Source organism: Engystomops pustulosus, chromosome 5 (genome assembly GCF_040894005.1).
Source record: "Engystomops pustulosus chromosome 5, aEngPut4.maternal, whole genome shotgun sequence".
Taxonomy (NCBI): domain Eukaryota; kingdom Metazoa; phylum Chordata; class Amphibia; order Anura; family Leptodactylidae; genus Engystomops; species Engystomops pustulosus.
The window spans coordinates 167,732,433-167,758,936 of record NC_092415.1 but is presented as its reverse complement, the minus strand read 5'-3'; the positions used below and the strand labels follow the sequence as shown (position 1 = coordinate 167,758,936).

General features: G+C 36.4%; 3 protein-coding genes and 2 long non-coding RNA genes across 5 annotated transcripts; 1 reads left to right on the top strand and 4 right to left on the bottom strand.

Moving 5' to 3' along the window:
- Positions 1 to 1,785: 1,785 nt before the first annotated feature.
- HOXA10 (homeobox A10) lies at positions 1,786 to 4,802 on the bottom strand. The gene is made up of 2 exons (XM_072154826.1): positions 4,014 to 4,802; positions 1,786 to 2,755 (listed from the first exon to the last, which is right to left on the bottom strand). The coding sequence occupies exons 1-2, from the start codon at positions 4,798 to 4,800 to the stop codon at positions 2,481 to 2,483; spliced, it is 1,062 nt and encodes a 353-aa protein (XP_072010927.1). The 5' UTR covers positions 4,801 to 4,802; the 3' UTR covers positions 1,786 to 2,480.
- Positions 4,803 to 6,036: 1,234 nt separating this feature from the next.
- Positions 6,037 to 9,980, bottom strand: LOC140134230 (uncharacterized). Its single transcript, XR_011856141.1, has 3 exons — positions 9,896 to 9,980; positions 9,591 to 9,699; positions 6,037 to 6,218 (listed from the first exon to the last, which is right to left on the bottom strand). It is a non-coding gene; the product is annotated as an uncharacterized lncRNA (long non-coding RNA).
- A 968-nt stretch (positions 9,981 to 10,948) lies between these two features.
- HOXA11 (homeobox A11) lies at positions 10,949 to 14,217 on the bottom strand. The gene is made up of 2 exons (XM_072154825.1): positions 13,477 to 14,217; positions 10,949 to 12,277 (listed from the first exon to the last, which is right to left on the bottom strand). The coding sequence occupies exons 1-2, from the start codon at positions 14,129 to 14,131 to the stop codon at positions 12,045 to 12,047; spliced, it is 888 nt and encodes a 295-aa protein (XP_072010926.1). The 5' UTR covers positions 14,132 to 14,217; the 3' UTR covers positions 10,949 to 12,044.
- A 1,050-nt stretch (positions 14,218 to 15,267) lies between these two features.
- LOC140134227 (uncharacterized) lies at positions 15,268 to 18,096 on the top strand. The gene is made up of 3 exons (XR_011856140.1): positions 15,268 to 15,447; positions 16,129 to 16,234; positions 17,850 to 18,096. It is a non-coding gene; the product is annotated as an uncharacterized lncRNA (long non-coding RNA).
- A 2,851-nt stretch (positions 18,097 to 20,947) lies between these two features.
- Positions 20,948 to 24,477, bottom strand: HOXA13 (homeobox A13). The gene is made up of 2 exons (XM_072154824.1): positions 23,813 to 24,477; positions 20,948 to 22,594 (listed from the first exon to the last, which is right to left on the bottom strand). Exons 1-2 carry the CDS (start codon positions 24,456 to 24,458, stop codon positions 22,350 to 22,352), a joined length of 891 nt encoding a protein of 296 aa, XP_072010925.1. The 5' UTR covers positions 24,459 to 24,477; the 3' UTR covers positions 20,948 to 22,349.
- Between the last annotated feature and the right edge of the window lie 2,027 nt (positions 24,478 to 26,504).

The following is a 26,504-nucleotide window of genomic DNA, read 5'->3' as shown; positions in this document are numbered from 1 at the left end:
TATATATATATATATATAATGTTATTCTGTCAGCCACTGCAAGCCCTTAGTGAAACAATTGATTTATTTTCTAAGTAAAGCAGCAATAACATGAAACAATGCCTTACATTTCCTCTCTGCCATTGTCCTGTAAACTGCAACCTATGGTAGAGAATAAAGCTGGAAATGTAGTCTGGGGGGTTGCCATTGGTAAACACAGCCCTGCAATAAGGCAGATGATAGCCCCCCAGTCTAGATTGCTGTCTGGTGTATTTGTGGAGTAGTCTGCCTTCTCCTGGCTATGCTGCTGGTGGGGAGGCTCCAAGGAATGTGAGACTATAGGCTGATTGTAATAATGATCGTAACCTAGGCCTTGTGAGCAGGAAACCATCATTACAGCCGCCACACTAGCATTTACACCCCTTTGTAATCCCCAAAATGTTCATTCTATGTATTATAAGACCACCTACAAGGTATGGAGGTATTAATATAACATATATATCACAGTATATGCAGTGGTTGATGCTCATGTGGTGAAGTAGTTAATAACATAATCAGCATGTGATGTGGAATTGTGTACAAATAGCATCAGCATAAGCATATTATCCCTCTACTATCATTAAGAATTAGCAATCGCAAACCAATTTTGCTTATTATGATTCAGAGGCGCAAGATACCATCCAGTAATGTGATATTTTCGCCTAGACAAGCACAGCAATAAGATATGTGTTGGCATAGTGTGCCTTATCACAATCCCTATGGCATAATAGTCACACAAAGTAGTTCTGTGTTCCATGTTAGTCCTTTATTACATACAAATGTTAGTCCTATGCCACATATTACACAGAAATCCTATATCCTGAATCCCATATAGCACAATGGTTCTATTAGGCCACATATACAACATCACGTTCTATACACCATATTGCATCATAGTCCCATGTTCCATATTGCACATTATTTCTATGTTCCATGACATCTTCTACCTGGGTGACGATATCCACTGATGTGACTAAGGCAGTTCCTTGTTGTCGAGAGAAAGGTGGAGCCCCAACAACATGAAACTACCTAAATCACAATCCAGTTGTATTCTAAACCTTTCTGATCCACGCTTCTAGAAGAAGGTTCCGCTATAGAGAAGAAAGCACTGGACAATGACAGAGCAGAGAGCCAGCCCTGTGCCAGATTTCCACTAGAAATACAATAAATTAATCAAATTACAAATATTGAATATAATACAATGTGGGGTGGAATGGATGCAATGCAATGCATGTGTGTGGGTGGGGGGTAAAATTGTTACAAATAATGATTTTATGCAATTCTATGCCTAAATATTAAATAGTGTCCATGCGCCATGGAATACGCATTGCGCACAACTTGCGCCTCACCTTTGGGGTTTCCTCAATGTCACTTTGGCCCAGTGGTATGTTATTCCGGATGGAAGAGAAATAGCTTCTGGCTTTTCAGGTTAAATAAAACCAATCCCATGTCCTCTTGTGTTAGCTGCTTCCTCTGCCTAAGCTGCTCCTTGCCCAAATGAAAGCTCTGCTCTACTCTGCAACAATCCAGATATACTAGCAAGTCATAAAAGTGAACAAAAGCCGACAAAGCTTCCAGCACCATTGCTATATGGCTCAGACAAATTACGACTGTCTAGGTAATATTTAAATGGATTCCTATAGTAATTGCAGGATGGGGGGTGGGGGTGTCAGGCAACTTGTGCTGTTGTAAAAGTTCTTGTGAAGATAACATAAAATGTAAACAGCCAGAGAATTAGAAGAAGAAAAATACCAAGGATTCATTTCTTTTATTGGATTCTTCATTGAAAACATAGACATGGCCTGGTGGCACACAGCAGCATATGATCTGAAGAGTAATGGGCATCGTGTGTCCATGGATCAAGAAGAAACATTGGCCTTGTAATAATAATAAACATTTACACATATTTGCATCTATAAAGTTCATCTTAAAGCATGTAAATTCACAGTATATCTGAGGAATGAGCCACTCTCCCTCCCTCAGGCCCCTAGAAGGGAGAACATTAGACCTACTAGAAATGGACCATGTGCTTTTCTGCTTTCTCTCTACACAGACAAGACTACATTCAAGAATCATCTGAATCCTGCAAGTGTCCTCATGTGTCTTTATGAGCTTATTGTGGAATGAAATAGTTCTCCCCTTTTCCTGGAGAATTAAGGAACATTTCATTCCACCGGTGTTTTAGTGCCTCCTCATCCACCTTTTTCTTTGAGCAACATAAAATGCAAGACAAAGGAAGGGACAAGACTGTAAATATACAACTAAAAACCGCCATTAAAAAAATCCTCTCAGTCTAAAAATAAAAAAATAAAAAATAATAATTATTATAATAATAAAAAAAGCTCTTAAGATGTGTGCAAGTATGGCTTTAACCCCAGAAGGACGGTGGACATACTGGTCATAATGTACAGCTCCATTCAGGTGACTGTGGTGGAAGGAGGAGAAGTAGAGTACTGGCTCCATCAGGAGAAGTTGAAGTTAGCTGTGAGCTCCCGGATCCGGTTCTCCCGGTTCATTTTCTTCAGCTTCATCCTGCGGTTCTGGAACCAGATCTTGACCTGCCTGTCTGAGAGGTGCACACTGCGACTGATCTCTAGGCGACGCTCTCGAGTCAGGTACATGTTAAAGAGGAACTCCTTCTCCAGCTCCAGGGTCTGGTGCTTGGTGTAGGGGCATCTCTTCTTTCTGCCGCTCTTGGCTGTTAACCAGTTGGCACCGTTGTCACCTTTTGAGTTACCTGAAGGAAAAAAAAAGGTAAATAATAAACATTTAGAAATAAAAACTAATATAAAAGTTATAATAAAAAGAATTAATATTATATGTATAGAGATAGATAGCTAGATAGAGAGATAGAGAGAGAGAAAGAGAGAGAGAGAGAGAGAGAGAGAGAGAGAGAGAGAGAGAGAGATTCTCCTACATGTATCCAGGTTTATTTCTGCATCTATTTATGTTGAGATAATCGTATATGTAATGTATGTATTAAATAAAAACTAGATTATTTGATGATGTGGGGGTGAAATTAAAATTCATACAAATAGTACACAAAAACAAGCGATATGTATATTTATATATATTTATCGCTTGATTATGTGTACTATTTGTATTAATTTTATTAATTCACTATATGCAGCTCATACAGCAATTATTTTAATGTAGAAACATGTGTAATATTGTACAATGAGTACAATATATGTTACATTATTAAAAATACTGTATAGTTAATAGTTTTGGTCTACACTTCTACATGGTATTATAAGCACATGTTTGGATATTTAAGACATTATACATGTGTGTGTGTGTGTGTTTTTATACATTATCTATCTATCTATCTATCTATCTATCTATTTATCTGTCTAAATACCCCACTTTTTTTGAAATTACCTTTTGGAGTGCTGCCTCTTCCTAAACCTTATCTGTCTGTCCATATATCTATTTATCTGTCTGTGTAATCTATTATTATTTAGGGGATTGGTGTATTTCTCCATCTATCTACCTAGCTATTGTTCTTAATCATATATATATATATACATATATATATATATATATATATATATATATATATATATATATATATATATATATATATATAGTATTTCCTCTTTCTCTCTCTTCATAATTTTATTATACATTTAAATCATTGCATCTTTGTAGAGAAATCCCTATGTATCCTGCAGTGTGATGGTAGTCTAGCCCCGTGTATACAGAACACAGGCCATGGGTATTGGTGCATGTACTTCTCACACATGGGCTATATGTAACCTGGGCTATTTACTGTCATATTTTGCATGGGGAGGCAATTGTGGCGCCTGTAATGGGCGCTATAAATAAGTGTTATTTTATAGGGGCTTCCTGCTTCCTCCTAGACAAAGCACAGAGGGTGTAAAGTTGAGAATGGACATGATGTTTATGACAGCCTCACGCCCAATTATTAAATAGTTCAAAGGCTGATAATAAAGAGGAACTTCCTCTGTGATGTGTTGTGAGTGGGCACTCACCTCCATGCTCTTTCTCCGGGGAGTGCTTGCTGCTGTCAGAAGGAGCCGGAGAGGAGTCCTCGGATGAAGATGTGTGAGCCTCCTCCTCTGCCCGGTGCTTGACAGGGGACGTCTCGTCGCTGTCTTTCCTTACAATCTCTCCAGACATGGACGACAAGGACAGAGGCTGCTCGAACCGAACCTGGGGCTGGGGTGCAAATTGGGGTGCAGCAATGTGGCCAGCAGCAGCATAGCCCTTGGCTGAGCCATAAGCCTGGGACAGGCGGAAGTAGCCTGGCACTGGAACAGAGCTGGTATTATGGACAGGGCTAGCCTCAGAGTTAACCCTTTGGAAAGTGGATAAGTCACTTGCAGCAGAAGCCTTATTAGTACATTTGTCCGAGTCATAGAGGCAATAGGAGTTCTCCTCCTTAATATTCTGTGTGAAGGAGCAAGAGGTGGCAGCTTGGCTTTCAGATTGATCCACTCTGCAAGACCTGGGGGCTTCTAGCCAGACCTCCATCCCTGGAGCATAGCCTTGAGATGTGGGGGCTGTGTTACTGGGGGGCACTGCTTCATTTCTTTTGCTCAAAACGGGGAAAAGTCCACAGCTCTGCAGCCCATAGGAAACATCTGAAGCCTGTGGCAGGTAGACCCCTGTGCCCTGGTAGTAGCCCCCAGTCTCTGCCCCTCTGCCAGCGCTGATTAAGGAGTCCACCAGGAAGGAGTTCGCAGCCGGGCTCTCCGAGCATGACATTGTTGTGGGGTAATTTGGCGAAGAGAGCAGATATTCCTTTCTGGCTGACATTTCTTGTGCAAAACATGCTGAATATGATTAGAGATAGCCCTGCACCACTGCAAATGCATGCAGCCAATGACAGCCCAAGCCCAGCCAGCAACCCCTCCCAGATCACTTTCGTATGCAAAGGTTCATCTTAGCTCGACCTCAATCCATGCACACACACTATGTATGTATATATATATATATATATATATATATATATATATATATATATATATATATAAAATGTGCATCTACTATGCACTCCAAATATTAACAGCAATCTCCCCATAGAATAGTCCCACATGTGATACCCCCTAATCTTCATAACATAATCATAAAGAAATCAATACCTACTTTTATTATATATTTAGATTTCTTTTCCAACCCAAGCAGTCTGTCTGAGATCAATGCTTAGACATCGTTTGTTTTATATAATATTATAATAATAATATAATAATTATTGATACATTAAATTATGTTAGAATTCTTTTATATATTTACTATCTTTATTTATTTGCCACCCAATACAAACCATCCAGAGGTGAAGCATATAATAAGTAAAAGCGATAGAATTAAACCACATGAATTGTATTATATGAAAGGCGTGAGAAATCTAGGATTTGGTAAAATCATGAATACTTTAAATATGTTACCCGGCAACATATTCATAAACAAATCAGGAAATTAATAACAACAAGAAGCGATAATTTGTTAGACTGATGCATAATATTTACAATTTTACACTCCTCTCGTTGTAATAAGGATTTCTATTTTAAGCAGGGAGCATGAAGCCATAAGTGAATTGTTTGTGGCTCTTTATGGTGCAGCTATATACCCCCTTTTTAGTGTCCTGGTATACAACCTATTTGTTCTGATGTCCTAACATCTTCCTGTTAGCAGAATAAAATGACTGGAGTGAATGGTGTTTTCAGGTTTGTACTGGAATTTTGTGAATGGTGTCATATTGTGTCCATGTTATTTATGCAGGTAAAAGGAACCATAGAAATGATTTGATAAAATATTACTGTATGGAAACCGCACTGGTGGTGTCGGATGTGGTGTGCAAAGTCAGTGAAATCAGAAGGTTTATTAGTTGATTTAGTATGTAAATCAGTGCAGCATTTTTACCATCCCCAAAGCACTTACCCTTGGCTTTCAGACGTTGTGTAGACTACACTAGAGCAAGACCCAGGCTGCCTCTACAAGCACAAGGAAAAGATCTGCTTCTTAAACTCTGGGCTACATTTTTATTAGCCTCCACTTGTGGCTTTCTTCTGGGAAGGGCATATGAAATGAGCAGAGTTCAGATGTTTCTGTAAGAATGGGAAGCCTAGGGGCCCTCTCCAAGGTCTGTGCACTGCTGGACGCTCACTGCATACAAGAAAACTCCCTCCTTATTGCACCCCAGTAAAACACTTTACTTCTTCTTGTAAAATCTTTCTCTATAATAGCAATGAAACCACTCATTATATATGCATACTGCCTTCTGTAATGCACACTCAGCACTGGGAGAAAACATGGAATTCATACATCAGCATTATGACATAAACTGTTGTCTGTAAAATATCCCCTATAGGGAGGGAGCTTGTAACAATATAACTTACAATACAAATGCTATGATGATGGTTATGATCAGGGTGTTGATGACAACACTGTTAACCTTTAGTAGTTGTAATAAGAGGAATATTTACAAGGGATAAAATAGCTGCAATATAATCCACAATTTACTGACTTGGTTTCCTATAAATGCATTTATGTATGAAAGAGGAGACAAAATAGCAAGACTGTTTACCAGTGATGTCATACTTCGAGTAGGGGTAATAGCAATAGTTAGCATATATTTGTTATTATTTAATGTTCATTTTGTAGTATAGTTATACTTAATTATTATTATTGTTGTTGTTGCTATGATTAGTAGTAGTAGATTAATAGTAGTAATAATAATAATAAGTAGAGTAAGAAGCACCAATGGTAGCAAAACCACAACTTAAAATTAAATTGCTATTTTTTTTTTTTTAACTATCTATCTATCTAGTAGTAGAAGTGGTAGATATCTGTTTCTCATTTTTTTTTATTATCTACCATGTTTACCAAAAAGGAAGTGCAGTTATTTAGCCAGGAGCTCCAAGTAAAAGGCATTGTCACATGATGTCTCAATGGCCATGTTCAATTGTAAGTCCCATGACTGCTGTGTGAGGAGGGCTGCTTGCCTGCCACAATTCACATCCTTCATTTATGTGTGCTCTTATGATGGAATATCATAGAGGGTGAGGTGTGGATATGGAAGATTGGATGAGTGCACAAGTGTTTATACAGAGAGATGTGGATGCCTTTTATAGTCAGGCACACGTCTAGTTCATGAAGTTTAATAGCCCAATGCTGTGCGGGATCCATTCTTTTCTTTAATCACCAACAAGAGCAAGGCAAATAGTAAACTAAGTATCATCAAGCTCAGTCAAGTAAAACTAATACAGCACATTTAAATCTTAACTATAAACGATAAATGGTCAGTGTGGAGCTTAGAGGAGGGAAAGAGCTGCTTTGTGCCAAACTACTTTTTAAATACCGACTGGAATCTCCTGTCAAGAATAAATGGGACTTATGTGAATAGAGATTTTCCCCTTACAGAGGCAGGCGAGAAGCCTGGTGCTCATAATGGAGCAACCCTGGATTATAGGAGAGCAGCTCTGCCTAGGCATAGGAAGCTAACAATTCAAAGAATATTATTTGCTTACTGTAAACTTTATACTAACAATATACAACACAAATACACTATGAATATTCATATATTAATATTCACTACTGTGTTACATATATATATATATATATATATATATATATATATATATATATATATATATATATATATATCACAGTTTATATGATGGGCTTCCTGGACTGTAAATGGCCTTTCTTCTAATTTTCTTTTTGACAACTGTAAACTGTCAGGAATGTAGGTGGTTGCCAAATAGTTTCATTTTCCTCTGGACCGGATCCAGGGTGGTGCTTAGAATCAGATGTAGGGCTATGTAGTGCCAAGTTTAGTGACAAATGCATCCTACAAAGAAAAATACCGACACCCCCAATTCATACCCCTATGTAAATGTAATTCCTGTTACAAAATAACCGTGGTATCTATCTATCTATCTATCTATCTATCTATCTATCTATCTATCTATCTATCTATCTCATATCTATCTATCTACAGATAAATATATTGAGGCATGGATAAAACAAAAGTATGCATTTAGTTAATGTGCAGACCATTATTCTATCTATGGAAAAAAAAAGAGAATAATGGATGAATACTTTAACAGATAGAAAGATAGACAGATAAACAGTACCATAGTTAGACATGCAATCTAAAGGCTAATCGTTATTATGTATATCGAGGATAAACAGATAGATAGGTAAAAGATATGACATATGAAGAAATACTATTTAATCTATACTTTTAATGCAATATAGAGTTCAAATATGCATAAATTAGTGTCTCTATCTTTATGTCTATACTTGATAAACAGATGATAGATAGATTAATTTGATCATCAAACTTACAATCTATGACACATTTAGTTCACATATAGTACAAAACATTTTTATCAGCAGTTGTTAGTAGCTTTTACAAATAGATAAAAGAATAAGATGTAAACCATTGACTATTGGTGTCTTCCTTTAGTTATTTAATTATTTAATGAGGCAAGTATTGATGCTAACATGTAAAGGAATCATATCCATAATTGACTACTGCTTAATTAGGCTAGTATGTATTTTTAATAGCACTTTTATTTGCAATTATATCAAGTGAAACAAATAATTACAGACCATTGGTAATATGCTAGTGTTTATACCTATTTCAGACACAACAACTCCACGGATTTGGGGTATGTGGACGATGAGCTAGAGGTAAGGGTCTGCCATGCTTCTGGGAAACTATAGTTTATATAAATACCATATACTTGAAATGTAAAGATGTATCAATTTAAAGTGGTAACTTATAAAGTTAATGGTTCTATGTCAACTATGCAGCAACTTCATACATTGTCGCCCAGGAGGGCAGTTAAAATGTTATCAACACACATTTCCTGGTTTAATATTAGCTATTAATTCTCGTCCTGCCTTTGTTTTTAATATTTCATGCAGGGTCAGACAATACTTCTGGTCATGTAGCCATTGGCTCTTTTACAATATTTATACATTCGGTTGGATCAACTTTAAAGACATCCTTAATCCTACACTCTGTGATTGAAGAGTCCAGAAATATTATCAAGGAATGTATCATAACAGTACATGGCATGGAGGATGCAGAGATTCATAGCACTTGACATGATACAGGAAATTATTAAGGACATAAATATGACAACATGTCTGGGCAACATTTGTTAACTATTTATCGCCCCTGTGCCAGATGCAAAAAAAAATAAAAATAATAATAATAAAATAATAATCTTTGAACAAATTGTGATAATTATATTAAAGCAACAGTTTGGTAAGAAAGCTTGAAATATTGCACTTGGTTTTTATTTTGTTTACCTAATGATTCAATTGTTGACATAGCTAGTGTTTTTATTAACTAATTATTATTTAGTATTTTCTATTATCATAGTCTAAACCCATATATTTACATAATAATATATAAACATCTCTACTTCTATATCTCTCATTCCCTAGTTTTGTTGCATTTCTGATTTGTACATATATATATATATATATATATATATATATATATATATATATATATATATATATACAGACATGTTTCTATAAACCTTATCATCATGAATACAGCATCCACCCCATAACTCATTACTCACCTTATCTCCCTCATCCATCAAAACTGGGGTTATTTTTTCTGAATTTTGTCTACACCTTCCAAACATGCAGCTTGTTTTAATCAACTAGTGAATGGCAGACTTCTTCCTCCTAAAAACAAACAAACAAACAAAAAAAAAATCCCTGAAGAGTCTCCTCGCTTGATAAGCAAAGAACAAAAGGCCAATACTGCAGCATTGGCTTCCTCCAGCACAGCGGCTTTGACATTGATCGGCGCAGCGCCATCTGGTGGCCACTCTGCTCCTATGCAGATGCAGCTGTTTTCTAATAAAGAGATGTACAATACCCAATTGAAGCAACTGTTGGATAGCACTGATATTACTACTTTCTGAGAAATAGCTGCTTATCCTGTGTTTAGTTTACAGCCTCGCATTCCAAATATGCAAATCACAAATCACAGACACGTTTTATGACCAAATTACCTTAGCAACACAGAGCATGTGCTTTTATTGGGTCAGACCAAAGACTCTGGCGGATAAACTGCAGGCCTCTAGGGTCTGGCGCATTTGTAAGAGAAGCTAGTTAATATTTAACCCAAAAAAGGAAATATCCTGTAAATGTCTAATTGACATTCTTCTTGCTATCTTATTTCTACATATTCACTCACACTCTTTATTTTAGAATGCTGTTTATGTTTCTATCCCTACTTGTATTTGTCAGAAACAAAAAAAAAAAAACAAGTAAAACCCTATATACAAACAGGGATATGCGTCAGCCTGGGCAATGTTTGACAATGTCTCCAGTAGTAGAATATAAACGGCAAAGAATTCTGTAAACAATAGGGAGACCACAGAATGCTAGACATTCCTCTCAAGGTTATGTGTGATGTGCAACAATAGCTCCAGAGAAGTTCAAAGCCAGAAAGCTATTAGGAAATAAGGAATTAAGAAAAAGAACTTTGTTAAATATAATTATAAAATAACAAAAAATAAAATAAAATAGAAAATACTCCCTTGCTATCCATTACATATGTAATGTAGAGTAGCATAGTATTAAACCAATTGTGAACATAATATAGACTAAATATATGTTTAAAACTAAAAACAAGACCCCTATTATGGATGATGTCACCACAATCATCATGTACAAGACAAGGGATCCATCTCCCAATCAATAGTTCTCAATCAGTGACCTTCTTCTTGCTGAGGCTGCACAATCTGCAGCATTTACTGGGGGAATCTAATGAGGATGAGAAGGCTCTAATATTGTATTTAATCTGCAGCATATCAATCATGCATTGCAGGTGCAAAGTGGAATCCTATTTAAAAAATCCCAACACAAATGAAATAATTTCAACCACGTTTATTTGACTTGTGCGCTCTCTTGCTGTATACATGCAACCCACCAAAGTCTGCATCAAACAAACGCTATATACATATAAAATATTAATCTGTGAGTAAACCGTGACATATAGTGACCGCTTGTCAAGTGATCTGTGCCAAAGATTCTCATGAAAAGTTCATAAATGCTGCACAGGTGACAAAACATCAAACAAGTCTGTAGCAAAAAATGTAAAAATCACCAGTTCTGATGTGTAAAAAGGCGTCTGAACCAAATACCAAATGACATTTATTTACATTATTAATATTTTTTAGTATATGAAACATACATTCAAACAGAGATAATACAAATAGATTATCATATCCCATAAACTCATATATCATTTCAAATATAATCACTTTTAATAACTTTGGTTATTTTAAGGTCTTATATATTTCTATATTTAAATGACATTTCATCTGACATAAACTATAGCCTGGTAGCATCCATTCAGAGTAAAATAATTCATCTGGTTGGATTTGGTCTGATGAACGATAGAAGATACTCTGCTGGTTATTGGTTATTTCCTCTCTGTGGTGTTATCATCATTGTCTGGCTGCTCATGTAATCATTATTCTAGATAAGAGTTGTCTGATTTGTAACTGTGGTCATCCACAGGATAGTCACAGACTGGGATTGATATCAGCAAACAAAGTGCATGTCTCATGGACCACATAGGTGACCTGATCAATGAGGGTAGGGGAGACACAGCAGGACACTTGGAAATTAAACTACAGAATAAAAAAATTATTGGCTTCAGTTTTTATCCCCATTTTTACGCTTTCTTCAATTGTCAAAGCATCAGAATGTTTTCTATATGAACAGAATTTGAAACAAATAGAAGACTTGTAGAAGATCCAATGGTATCAGGACACCATTATCAAACTGATCCAAATGATACATTAAATAACCCTTGTCCTGTTACACAGGCAAATACTTGTATCATTCATAGGTGCCTGCTGTATCCAAGCACAGGAAATGGAGACAGTACTACTATCATCCTCATCCTCCTGGATATAAATGGCAGATATACTCCATAGGAAGACTGGTTCTTCCTAATGTTCCTACAGAAATCCAGCTCCCAGCAGCCATGGATCCTGGAAAGGTTGGTACTCTCATAACAGAGGGTTGGCGGAGTAATACTGCAATCGGTCCCTATTAATCTTTTTCTCTTTCATCCTTCTGTTTTGAAACCAGATTTTGACTTGTCGGTCGGTGAGATTGAGCATTCGGGATAATTGTAGCCTCTTCTCTTTGTTTATATAAACACTGAAGAAAAATTCCCTTTCCAGTTCCCTAATTTGATATTTGGTGTAAGGGCATCTCTTCTTGCGGGTTCGCTGTCCACCTGTGGAGCACAAAATAAAAACTGGATTGTTACAAATGAACCAGACCATCCTATATAAAGATATTTACTACATGGCCAGAGCCCGGGGGCTGAAGATATATAAGAATATAGCAGGCAATCTAGGATATAAAGAGTTAAAACAATGTACTGTTTGGTACTGATTGAAGGTACCTAACTATGCTACTATACTGCAGACAATTCAGGTCATAAATAGTTAAGTAGCTATGACTGATGCGACAAAATTGTCTGTGGTGTATTATATATATATATATATATATATATATATATATATATATATATATATATATATAAACACATTGACTCTCTCTCTACATATATATATATATATATATATATATATATATATTACAGTGTGCAATGTTATTGCTCTAAATATATCTATATTTATACAGACACACACAATTTTTCCTTCAAGTCTAGATTTATATATAGATGGATAAATAGATAGACATTCATACATTGCACTTGGATTACTAGATACTATAAGAAACATGCTCATGTAAGGTATACAGACATTTACAGCACTTAAATATAAGGTAATAACTTGCACCTTGAACAAAAAACAATCATAATTTAAACAAAACCAACATTACAATTATTTTAGAAAACTGCATAAAGCACCATTGGAAGACCCATGTCTGTGCTACCAGTTGATCTGTGTGTATCCTATCACCCACAGCCCTAGTTAAATCCCCAAATCCCAAGTGTTGCTCCATGAAATCAGTGCTATTGTTCCAGCTCAGCCCTGGCACCCTACACTAGTGCCCATCCTAATGGTTAGTGCCGTGGACACCTGTGTGCCTATATTTGGTGCAGTTATTGCAGGGAATCCCTGCTGGCAGCCCCTGATATGAAAGCATGCAGGGTTACTGTGTCCTTTTATTGGAGCACATTCTTTACTGACTTATATTCTCTACAAACCGACCCCAGAGTTTTAAAAAAGGGGAAAAAGGGGGAAGGATTGTCTTAAGGCATCTATTGGTCGCTGCTATTTCACGGCCAATTTCAGTGCTAAACACGTGATCTTGCCTTTTATAAGAAAGTTTTGTTGAGGGAAATCTAAAGGCCTCCATAAAGCTTATACGCTTATAAAACAGCATATAAAAGTTTAACAGCGCTGCGCCAGATGCAGGCGGTGCGACACGCGGGGCAGGCGCTGCGGCAGATCGCATACGTACTGGACACATTGCTGGCTTTGTCCTCATTGTTGCCGGAAGATGAGTGGGAGCTGCTGTGGCTGCTGCTGGTGCTGCTGCTCTCCGTCCTCCTCGCCTTCTCCTCTGCCTCCCTGCACGGCTCCGAACTTGAATTTGTCGCAGGGGCTCCTGGCACCTTGTCGCAGTGCTTGTCCAGAGAATAATCCGAGGGCTGCTGGCTGCTATTATCCGGGCTCCCATAGGCTGTCTCAAAGAACTGGTCAAAGGCTTGTGGCAGCACCCCATTCCTGCCCACTGTGCTATAGAAATTGGAGGGCACGTTGGCATTGGGGTGGTAGACGTTGGAGCTGCTCCCCATGGCATTGGTGCCAGTGCAGTCCCTGTGCATAATGTCATCTGAGTAGCAGTGGGGCAGGTTGCTCCTGGGGTGCCACTTGCTGGAGGTGTCAATGGCATACTCCCTGAAGGTCACCTCTCTGACTGGCTGCACCTGGGCTAGGTTGGAGGGGTAGGAGTAGGGCATGGGGCGAGAAGATGGGGTCTGGGGTAAGAAGGAAGGAAGGCTGGAGAAATCAGGACCCGACACGTAGTAAGTGCAACTTGGCAAGTACATGTTAGAGGAGCAGGGGACACGCTCATCAAAATCCATCATTAGGCTACCTCGGGCTGTCCGCATTAGCCGAGCTTAACATGATTCTCTCATGCAGCTGCCTCTTTGAAGCAGATCCGTGAAGTAGAAATTTGAAGACGTAAGCTGACGTGGAGATCTATCCCCATCCTTAAGCAGGGAGGTGCTGGTCATGTGATCACATGGGGAAATTGACAAGCTGAGACTATGGGCCCTTTTCTTTGTAGCCATCTCAGGGGAAGCAACAGATCGTCACTTGCTCTGGCTTCATAGAGGCATTTAATATGCAAGGGGGGGGGGGGGGGCGGCCGAGCGTGCACCGAGGCTGACACATCCAAGGCGACACAAGAGGCTTTGTCCGCATCTCCCCTGGCACTGGGGATAACATGAGATGTCTCTGCCCATTACCTCTGGAACATTTATGTAACGAAATGGTAACACTGTAATGTATAGAAGCGCAATTCCATATGCTGCAAGGGGGGGGTGGTGGTGGTGGTGGATGTGCCTCTAAGACACAAGGCATCATGCCGCCCTCCCCCACCCTGAGAGCTACATAACCAAAGTGAAGCTCACAATTTCCTTCCTATGGTCACATCTGATCGTTTTACATTGCAATAGACCATAAAGCCCCAGCACAATGTCCCGATTGCTCTATAGATCTTGTATGTATGTATAAATTATGGATGTATAAATGTGTGCATGTGTGTGCTTGTATCACATATAGATAATTATGTGTGTGTTTATGTATGTATAAATGTTGTTCACGCACACACACACACACACATATATATATATATATATATATATATATATATATATATATATATATATATATATATATATATGGATATGTATGTATGAGCGCATGTATGTGTGTGTGTGCGTTATTGTTGTCCACAAACATATCAATGAAAGATAGATAGATAAATAGATAGATAGATAGATAGATAGATAGATAGATAGATAGATGTGTGCATATTGCGCACACACATAGATATAGATACATTTGCCGCATCACAATACACAGATGGCTACATGAATGGATGGATAGGTCTTTTTTGACTGTGAAACAAAGGCGCCAGCATAGCCAACCCTTGCCCCGCCTCTGAGAAGGAAAACAAATTCTTACACTTGTATTGAGGCTTTTAAGACTATAATTGAAGCCGGCGCGTCAAGGAGAAGTGAGCTGAGCTCTAGACTGACCTGCGGTTTTATGGCACATTTGGCAGTCAACTTCAGCCTGTGTGACAGCAGACATAGCCTGGCCAGGGGCTCACAGGAGACGCCACCTACATGCAGCCCATGACCTCCTCTCCACATGTTACATGCAATCACTGTGTACACTCTGTGCTACTCCCTGGAAGGTTTGTATTATGGAAAAAAAACATTGATTTCATTTTATAGAATAGTTTGTACTTGTGTGTGTGTACAAGAATGTTTTTAGGTGTGGAAATACAATATTTGTGTCTGCTACAAATTCTATCTATCTATCTATCTATCTATCTATCTATCTATCTATCTATCTATCTATCTATCTATCTATCTATCTATCTATCTATCTATCTATCTATCTATCCATCCATCCATCCATCCATCCATCCATGAATTATCTTAATATATCTATTATCTATGCACTTGATTTTTTTTTGTACACACAGAGCAGGTTATATGGAAAAACATAGGCAAACAATAATACATAAAATATGACAATTCTCCATATATACACACCTATGCACCTCCAGGTCTTGCAGGATGCGGCAGGACACACTTGCAGATTTTCTAGCGTAATATCTTTACACCACAAAAAAAAAGTCTTTATTGCAAAAAAAAAAAAAAAGTTTTAGCTATCGTGTATTTGACCTTAACCACAGACCAGGGTATTAAATAATGGGAAGTCTGGCCTTGAAGCCGGGCCAGTAATGTTGTATATCCAGAAGTGCGCAGAGATACAGAATACATTAAGGATTTTAATGGAGGAAAATAGTATAATGCTCTTATATGCAGGGACAAATCTGATCACTGCCTTCTGTGTTCTCTTTGTTTAGGTTAATTATTACTGCAATGTCTGCTCTACATCCCAAAGTCACTGCAATACGTGTTTACCAAAATTAATTTACCCCCCCAAGACAATGATGTGTGGTGATGTGTATGGTAAGATTAACTTCTCATTCCATAATAAAAGTAAGAAAAAAAGTCTTGTTACTACATAGTGTTAATAAAGCATAGACTAATTACAATATCAAACTAGAAAATATTACAATACATTAATATTAATAGTATTACTTACATTTTGAAAAATCTTAGGTTATCGCATCGAACACGGGGAATTTCAAAGAAAATTAAAATGATAAAGAAATAAATAGATACTAGATAAAGATACACGCATAGTTGTATATATACATGCAAACATAAACTATGCACAAATATATATTCACACACTCATGCATATATAGGTATAGTTATATATACACATAAATAAAAACACACCAGATAGATAGATCTACCAATAAACTCCCAAATGCACACACGCATATAACCACACAGATCAACACTCGATAGAGTAGATAGATAGATAGATAGATAGATAGATAGAGAGTCATATAGATAGATAGATGATAGATAGATAGATAGATAGATAGATAGATAGATAGATAATAGATAGATAAATAGATAGATAGATCATGTATATATACATAGATGGATATTTATATATTTATATATCCACACACATGTTCCCTCTCACATCCTCACACACATCTACATATCACATAGATATATGCAATATCTATCTATCCTTTCAGAAATGTATTTAGCCTTACACACACGCAAATCACCACACATACAAATACACGATAGATAATTGCATAGATACATATGTATAAACATATATAGGTTTTCAGATATTTATCTAATCTTTTCCATTTACATACGAACATGCCCACACACATAATAGATAGACATATATGATAGATAGATGCTACATACATAGATACATACATATATATTTCTTTACCATTTCCTATACACACACAAACACTAGACAGTTAGATGGATGAAACATATGTAGATAGATGCATAATTTTTCAGATATATTTTTACTCTTTCCTATTCCCACACATATACCAGACAGATATCTAGATATCTAGATAGATAGATAAATAGATAGACACTTTAAATACCGCCCTCATTGTACTTGTAGCTATTTCCTATTTGCTCTCTTTTCAGCTTTAGTTCTTTATGTTACTCCTTGCATGTAATTGTAGTCAGGCGGATGTGTACATTTCTCCTCCCCTGCAGCAGATTTTCTGATACATTAAGTATATAGCACTAGACTCTTTTTAGTGGCCATTTACAGGTGCAGGTCTATGATTATTGCAGGCAATTGTGGGGCTGTGAGAACATGTAGTCTAGACCGTCTGGCAGGCACTGAATAGTCTGCTTTCCACATATGTGCCTATATAGCAGGAGTAAATCCAGCCTGTAAAATCTGCACAACCTATGGAATCGACATTTGGAAATGTACTTACTTATTTTCTAATGAATCAGAAAGAGGAGACAGAATTATAATTGTAAGTAAAGTCTTCTAGTGATACGTTCTAAGGTCTTCACATTAGTTAATATTATAGGCACTGGATACAATGTAACCACTAATCCGGGGCTTTCCTTCTCTATAGAGAATTATCCATGTATTAGAAACTAATAACAAGTACATGTTATCACTTGAACTTGACCTAAGATATGTTTTTTTTCTTCCTATGAAATATAGACATGAAGATGGCTTATGTACTTGGAGAAGGCTCACACACAATGGTTTACGGTTTACAGATAATAGTATTACTCACACTGTTGATGTACTAACATGCTGCTACTAGGGGAAAGAAGCTTATTCTGGTCACAGTCAATCAGAATATAAGGAATTTGTTTTATGGAAGTCAGCTTCCAGGAAAATAACCAAGCACCTTCTAATAACAATAATAATTGGAACAGAAATACTGACATGTGAATCTCACACACATTCCTGATACACAATATCTAAATATATATGTGATATTTCTATTTTTGCTGTGTGCTGCTCTTTTATTAAGATAATGAATGCTCTAATGCTTTGTTGTTATATTGTTACTCTGTGCTGTGAAATAAAGTGTTGTGGCAATAAAATATATTTGATGTCTATAATTCTGCCGATGATCTTTACTGCAAGTAATGTGATGAATGTGTTATACAAGGGAAAGGTAAAGAAACAGCTATGGCCATTTAAATCAGCCAATAGTATAAAATTAATATATATATATATATATATATATATATATATATATAGATAGATAGATAAAGAGTGAGAGAGAGTGCCAAAAAGACTGAAGAAAAAGTGTTAGGGTTAGAAAAAGATAGAAATATATATACATACAGATGGATGTGTACATATACACACGTATATAAACAAATATATATAACTATATATTATATTATATAATTCAAATGAATATATATAATTATATATTAATATAAAATATAAATCAAAATATATAAAAATAGTATATATTTGCAGCCTCCCATCTATAGATATACATCTTCTCTATATGTAGCACTTACATCATGTGTCCAGAAGGGGACGTGATAGTACATCAGAAACAAAGGTTTGTCAGACTGATCTCCCCATTACAGGCAGACAGGGTCCTATAGTTTCCTCCTTCTCAATACCCAGAACAGTGAATTGTTTGCTGCCTCATCTGTATGCTCCAGAGCCTTCTACCACAGAAAGTCCGATTTACTGCTGGATGCCCAATGACCAAATTATGGGTAATATAGAATAACACCTCCTAAACAACAGTCTACATGTATACTACATAATGATATACCCTGATATTTGGTATAATAGAGTATATATAAATCTGATGATCACATTAATGTCCCTGAGAGAAAAAGCCACTTGTCTGTATCCCAGTATACATGATATAACAATGTCTATGCATAACAGATAACTATATCCTCCGATGGTACTTGGTTGTAACATAAATAGACCCCAGAATAGATTCCTCTATATTCATCGTACGAGAAGTAATCAGCAAAAAAAAAAAAAAAATCATATGCATGAACATGAAAAAACAGCATAAAATATGGGTGAATAAAATATAAATATGCAATAAAAAAAACTGAAAAAAACACAATCCCAGAATCTAAAGGGAGGATAAAACTTATCAAAGGAGAAGGAAGTGAAAAAAAAAAAAATCCTAGCCTGCAACTAAAGAATACACCCGAGCCTGATGTAAAGGGTAAGCCCCAGGGCTGTCATCGTTAATTACAATGGTTTATGACTTGTATTAATATTAGGTACCATTAAATCACTTTGCCTTTCCTATGCATACTAGATAGGAACCAAAGCAATTAAGTCACCCTGTACTCACCAGCGCCTCCCAGGCTCATGGTCAAGGTGTGACATAGCTATCTGGTCTGTGTGTCTTCCTAGGCCACTAATATCCCTGCCTCTGCCATGTGAAGCTCCTGGATGTGTCTCATATGCAAGGAGGTTTTATGAACTCGTTGGCATATGCAGAATGTCAACAGTTGTTTGGTCTGCAATTATATGAATACCATGGTATTTTATAACTAATAAACTGTAACCTGGAGTAATCTTTTAATGCTAACCCCAGGATGCCCTGGTGAAATATTAATTTCCCCTGCGAAGTGCTGAACGGAGTGACACATTTCCCTGGTTGTTAAATATATTTGCGGAATAAAAAGTTACACAGAGGATTGTCACATTAGCGGGATGATAGGCTATGTGACAAGACTGATCTGCCATAATATCTATCTATCTATCTATCTATCTATCTATCTATCTATCTATCTATCTATCTATCTATCTATCTATGTTTGGGGTGTACTCGCGTAGTTAACATTAAATAATCTAAATATCAATTGTATTATTATAATTAAATGCAAATATACTATATGTAAATATAGTGTGTGTATACATATATACATTTATGATATTCTAACATATTATAAATAGATCATCCCACTAAGTTGTATATATATATATATATATATATATATATATATATATATATATATATATATATACACACACACACATAAAACACAACTATATATATATATATATATATATATATATATATATATACATAATACATCTATCTATAATAGAAATATCTAACACACACATACACACACATATATATATATATATATATATACATATATATATATATATATACATAACCCAGCTTCTACTTTTAAATACCTCCCACCCCTATTAAGTTAACTACATTTTCGAAACACAAATGTGTTATGAAATACCCATGACACATTAAATTTGGACATAGTTTCAATAAAAAATCTTTAAAATTGTTTCACATTCCAATACTATCCCTTAGACTTAGATTAATTTACATGAAATAACCACTGAGTAGAAAACGGAACAATCCTGTTCTATGAATATATGAAAAAATACGACCCATTTGACCCAAATAAAATGTATTTTTAATTGATACATAAATTATTATGTAATTGAATAGGAAAGAAATGTAAATTTAGAATTTAAAACCTTCAGCTGCATGTACAGAATAATCTAAAAAAAAAATCAACTACAATTTGGTAAATAATATATATATGAATCTATATTTTATATGGAAAATATTTAGCACCATTACATGTTCTCTACTATATTCTGTCCAAATTAAAATAAATAAAATGAAAACAACAAAAAAAAAATCAACAACTAAATAAGAAAATTTAAGCTTAAAAACACAATTAAAAAACATAATTTCTGCCTGATTCTAAACACACAGAATTTTAAGATTAGAACGATGAACAAAACAAAGTAAAAAAAAACCTGCCGTTAAAAACTGTAAACTGAAATTTTGCTCAGAAAATATACTCTACAAGTAAACCACAATAACCAAGTAGTCCTCAAAAAGAAAACTATTGTAATTAGTAAAAATGAGTTGAATTTAGACATAGCACCAATGTTAATGTCAGCTAATCATCAGCGCTGTAGATCTGCTTTTGAACACCAGATGGCGCTATTGATCCACTAATCCTAGTGATGCCTATTCATGAGCTGTCAGAAGTCAAGGTCACAAATTGTCTCTTTTCCTCAAGGTCAAGGTTTAAGGCCTTCCCATCCAGTTGTTTCAACAATCCCAGAAAATACAGCCCTGAGTTAAGGATCATTAGAGGATCCTTCTGGATAATTCCTTTTCCAGATGAAGATGGATATTTATTATCAACGCCAATGCAATATCACATTCAACCAACTCTAACAATGGATTTTAAACCTTCCAGTTTAATTTACCTCAAAATAACTAATAATTGAATCCAATTACAGGAGTCTCATGACTCCCCCAGACAATATGATTATGGGTGAACCAAATTTTTGTATGGCTATGGATATTAGAGGATGGTGGAAGAATAAACATGGCTGGTGCACAGTTACCATTCACAGTGCTCTAATTTATTATTAATATTAGTATTTACACAATAGAAGTGAGTAGAGAGACAAAACAAAGGTTTCCAATAATTGCTGATGAGATTAAAAGTGCTGGAAATGATTGGATTTCACCATCTATGGCGGCCAAATTACACAGAATAGACCAAAAAACAATTGTTAATGCCATCCTAAGGACTCAACCATTGAATATCATACTTCTGTCATACGGATATTTATTATACACAATAATCCGTCCATGTGGAGATTGAGCTCTGTCCATTGTAATTCCAATAACACCAGATTATGAATGAGGTAGCCCTAGAGCCCCTCAGTCCCTACAACATCCATGTACAATGCCAGGGCAGGCCTAGGAAGGCTTCTACAATCCACCCCCTGCAGATAAGAGGGCATCCTTCATGTATATGAGAATGTATAGAGTGAACATACAGTAAAGATACAAATTACCTGAGCAGTCACTCAACATGCAGACTGGTTTCAAGGTTCAAAGCGCAAATATTACAAGGATTCTTGATTAAAGGCTACAAGTCTTTTCTTTAGGATCAATTCACAAGTCTCGTATCAGAACAAATCCACCAGGAGAGAAGAAGAGAAGAAGTCATGTCTCCTCCAATAAGATCAGAGTCTTGGCTTCCTTTCAATAATTCATTTCATCTTTTTTTTTTAATCCCATCCCCCCTTCCCCAAAAATTGTCCATATTTATTTGTTTTATTTTTTTGTAAAGGGTCTCCAGATGACTTGTCAGGAAGACATCAGATCAGTTTTATGGGATAAGAACCTGCAGTATAATCCACTCATTAGCTAGTGGTCTTCAGTTTATTGATGACTTTTTTTTCTTTCACTCTCCTGTTCTGGAACCAAATAGTGACCTGTCTCTCTGACAGGTTGGTGGTGGCTGATATCCTGCGCCTTTTGTCCTTAGTGATGAATTTATTTGTCGCATATTCCCTCTCCAGTTCCTTGAGTTGCACTTTAGTGTAAGGGACTCGCTTCTTCCTGCCTCGTCTGTACGAATTGGCATCTGAAGGATGGGAAACCACGTCTGAAAGGGAAAGTACAGGTCACTGAGAGAGAGATGGGGCACCCAGACAACGACACAGCAAAGCACTCATCAGGCCATCGCATACACACACACACATATATATATATATATATATATATATATATACCACTACAATTGGAGTGCTGCTCATTTTCTTATGTATGTGTGTATAAAAGCATGTAAATAAAGATATTAATTTGTATATATATAAATATATATAAACAAGATAAATATATATAAACAAGAATCAAATAAAATTATATATATATATACAGCTATAGTAAAAGTATTAGATACGTAGATAATGCATTATATATTTAAAAGAGTTATGTAAAGAGAAGGACTTGATATTTAATATTTCAAAGTATGTGAAGAAGATAATAACGTATTACACTAAATGCTATCATACAATTAAAATCGTATCAATTAAAATGTCCTACCTTTGGCTTAGAGAGGGGAACTGTTTGTAAAGAGGTGTGTGTACAAAGATATTCACACAAATATATGTAGATGTATATATATATATATATATATATATATATATATAGTTATACACATCAACAAATCTATAAATATCTATTTCTCTCTCTGCCTCTTCTATAATTGCCTTGTATATTTTTGAAACAAGCAAACACAAAAATAACAATGTATATATATATAAACACTTTTCAGTCGATATACATTTGTATATCTATATAGTCTTTCTGTTGATAGTTATTTTGATATAGATCTTCACATATAAATAAATAGACAATAGATTGAATTTAATAGGTAGATATTATATCATGTATATCGATAGATAATTGAGTAAATCACAGAAAGATGGATATATAGAGGATAGCTGAAAATGATGAACATTAATGTGTAGATATTATATACTATATGACAGATAAATTATATAGATAGACAAATAGAAAGAGAAATATGTAGATTGATAGATAGCCAGTACATTTTAATTAAAATTTATATACATAGTATACATTATATAATAAAAGAAGAAATTAGATTGGTAAACAGATAGATAGAAATTAATGTATAGAATAGTACGGAAAAAAATAAATTGAGATGGATAATAGATAAACAGATAGCTAGACAGATATAAATGAATATATATAACAGAAAATGAGATAAGTAGATAACATATGTATGGCTGTATGTTTGTTGTCCATGTACATGGGGCACATGTGTGGCACAGAGCTATGGTTACAGGTGTGTTACCCGGTAAGGTGGATTTCCATAGGTGTGTTGGCTGGCTCTGATCCTTGGCACAGTAAACCTGCCCATTCCAGCCATTAGTAATCGCCCAGGGCTGGTAGCTATCCATTGACAAGAGGGGCTCATGCCTGGGCTCTCCAGGTGCCCCAATGGTGGACACCACGGGCATGTCCAGGTAGCCTGGCACCGGCTGGTAAGGGGCTGTGGCATATCCCTGGTAGAAGGCAAACTCCTTGGCCCTGGAGGGGAAGTCTTCCCCGGCGGAGACGGAGGTGTCCATGTACTTGTCCCCATAGGAGGAGGGCTGTGAGCAGGACTTGATGGAGCTGTGGTGGCTCATCCTGCACGGGTAGTAGCTGCTGCCAAAGTATCCGTAGGGCAGTCCGGCCCCCGAGGAGCTCTGCACGGCGGCGGAGCAGGGGCTGCACTGCTTGCCGGCCTCGGGCACCGGCACCTCGCTGGACGGGTACCCGCTGCTGGGGGCCAGAGATGCCGCCGCCGGGTGCCCCATCAGGTTCCTGCACTGGTTCGCTGCGAAATTACTACCGGCAAATCCTTCCATGTTCTTGTTAATGTCATCCAAGCTGTTGTCATAGAGGAACATGAGCGGCTCGGGCCAGCGGGGATGGAGCAGCACGGAGGCTGTCATAGCCCGGGCAGCTCCGCATTAATAGCCCCACAGACTGAGCGGAACACATTGCAGCTCTGCCAGAGTAGCCTCAGCCCGCAGCGCGCCCATTGGCCCCGGCGCCGTCACGTGCTATGCAAAGCAGCCGCCGGGCCCCACAGTGCACCGCGGCAGCAGGAGGATAATTCACTTTTTTTTTTACCTCCTTTCTTCCTCTTCCTCATACAAGTCAGTGGATCCTCAGCCCTTTCCCCCTTATTCCTCCCTTATATTATCCCTTCCATCTAGAAAATCCACCCTAACAGCTCATGCACTGTACAGGGAGGGAGCCCATGATTACAAAATGTGGACATTGCATCATTCCTCATCCTTTTTTTTACAGTAATGTGCAAGTAGAAGAATAACTACATGACATGTCATCCTACAATCCGATTTATTATGCATAGACAATGAGAGAAAAACAACAAGGATAAATGAAATAGAACAAAAATATTCAGCTAGATCACAGAAATACTACAAGATCACATACTACTACTACTACTACTACTACTACTACTTATAACCATTATCCATAATATGAGTAATAAAGAAAATTAGTAATAAATTGCTGAAGCTTAAATCACCCCCCCAAAAAAAATCAACTACAAATGACTGAAATGGTTAAATAAAGAATAAGTGTCCAGGGAGATAAATAGTCACAGAAATACCTAAAATAATTCACAATATCCTCGTCCTCCTCCTCTTACTATTACTACTACCAATAATAAACAACCTTTATCCATAAGATGAAGAAAGAAAATGAGTAATAAAATACTGAAGCTCAAAATCACAACTAAATGATTGATGTGGTCAAATAAAGAATAGAACACATACATATGTTTAATCGATCACTTTATAACAAAAATATCCATAATGGGCAGAGGAGATGAGTAATAAATTAAATAACACTTACAAAAAAATGTGCAACAAAATGACTCAAGGGGGTAAAGAAAGAATAAGTATGCGACTATATCCACACACAGCGGCAACCACCACCTTTGGGATACAGTCATAGCGCTGCAGGATACAATAGATGTTGCACACGATTTTGATGTTTCCTTGAAATGTATTGCTATCATTTATTATAAAAAAAAAGTTTAATTTCGTTTCCAATCTCTCCACAGAAGAACATTCTTCAGTCTCTGCACTATTCGGCTATATAGGACTGTTATTTATTTTCTATATAAACAAATCTGCTGGTTCTGAGTCCAGTGTCCAGCTGTCTGTGTGTTATGATGTGACCATCAGACATAAGGAGATAGGTTGCAATCCAGAGTCTCACTGTAGACTATAATAATATACTAGACACTGTGCTGCAGTGCTGAGCAGGGACACAGGCCAAGGTCAAGTTGAAAGTGCTTGTCTAGCCAAAATGGGCTCTGCCAATTAAGTCCTAGAGTCTCATGTACACCGAGGTCATGTACTAAAAACCTACTATGTGGCAGGATGCATTGTGTGTTCATCCTCAGAGCTGGGAAAATGTAATGTAAAATGTGGCAAATGTACATCATCAACATCACATAATACACATATGTACAAAAATGTTATATATATATATATATATATATATATATATATATATACATACATATATACAAAAATATTTAATAGATAAGAGCACATTCACGCCTGGTATAATAGTTTATTATTTTATAGATTAAATCACAATTTACAGCAAATATGAAAGACATTAGAAAAGGACAAACCCTACACAGATAATAACTCCCATATTTAATGAGATCATTTCTCAGGGAAGTCATTAGTTAGGGAGTTATGTAATGTGTCGCTGGTAAATTTTAATAGGGCAAAAAAAAAAAAATACAATTAGCAAATTTCTATTTGTGTGCAAATGTATTTGCGAAATGGAAATGTTCTCAAGTGACTTAAAGAAAAAAATGTTTATTGACCTATTAAAAAGACATCATTACACGAAACACGGATCACTGGTATGTCATTATCAATTATATCTCACAATAATCCATCTCAAAGTGATGAATGATGATTATAATAATGATAATATTCTATAAT

Excerpts from the sequence above, each read along its gene's own strand:
- HOXA11 (XM_072154825.1), bottom strand. The coding sequence starts at position 14,131 with ATGCGGACAGCCCGAGGTAGCCTAATGATGGATTTTGATGAGCGTGTC. Across the intron at positions 12,278-13,476 it reads CAAAGCCAGCAATGTGTCCA|GTGGACAGCGAACCCGCAAG; the intron begins GTACGTATGCGA and ends TGTGCTCCACAG.
- HOXA10 (XM_072154826.1), bottom strand. The coding sequence starts at position 4,800 with ATGTCAGCCAGAAAGGAATATCTGCTCTCTTCGCCAAATTACCCCACA. Across the intron at positions 2,756-4,013 it reads CCCGGAGAAAGAGCATGGAG|GTAACTCAAAAGGTGACAAC; the intron begins GTGAGTGCCCAC and ends TTTTTCCTTCAG.
- HOXA13 (XM_072154824.1), bottom strand. The coding sequence starts at position 24,458 with ATGACAGCCTCCGTGCTGCTCCATCCCCGCTGGCCCGAGCCGCTCATG. Across the intron at positions 22,595-23,812 it reads ATGGAAATCCACCTTACCGG|ACGTGGTTTCCCATCCTTCA; the intron begins GTAACACACCTG and ends TTTCCCTTTCAG.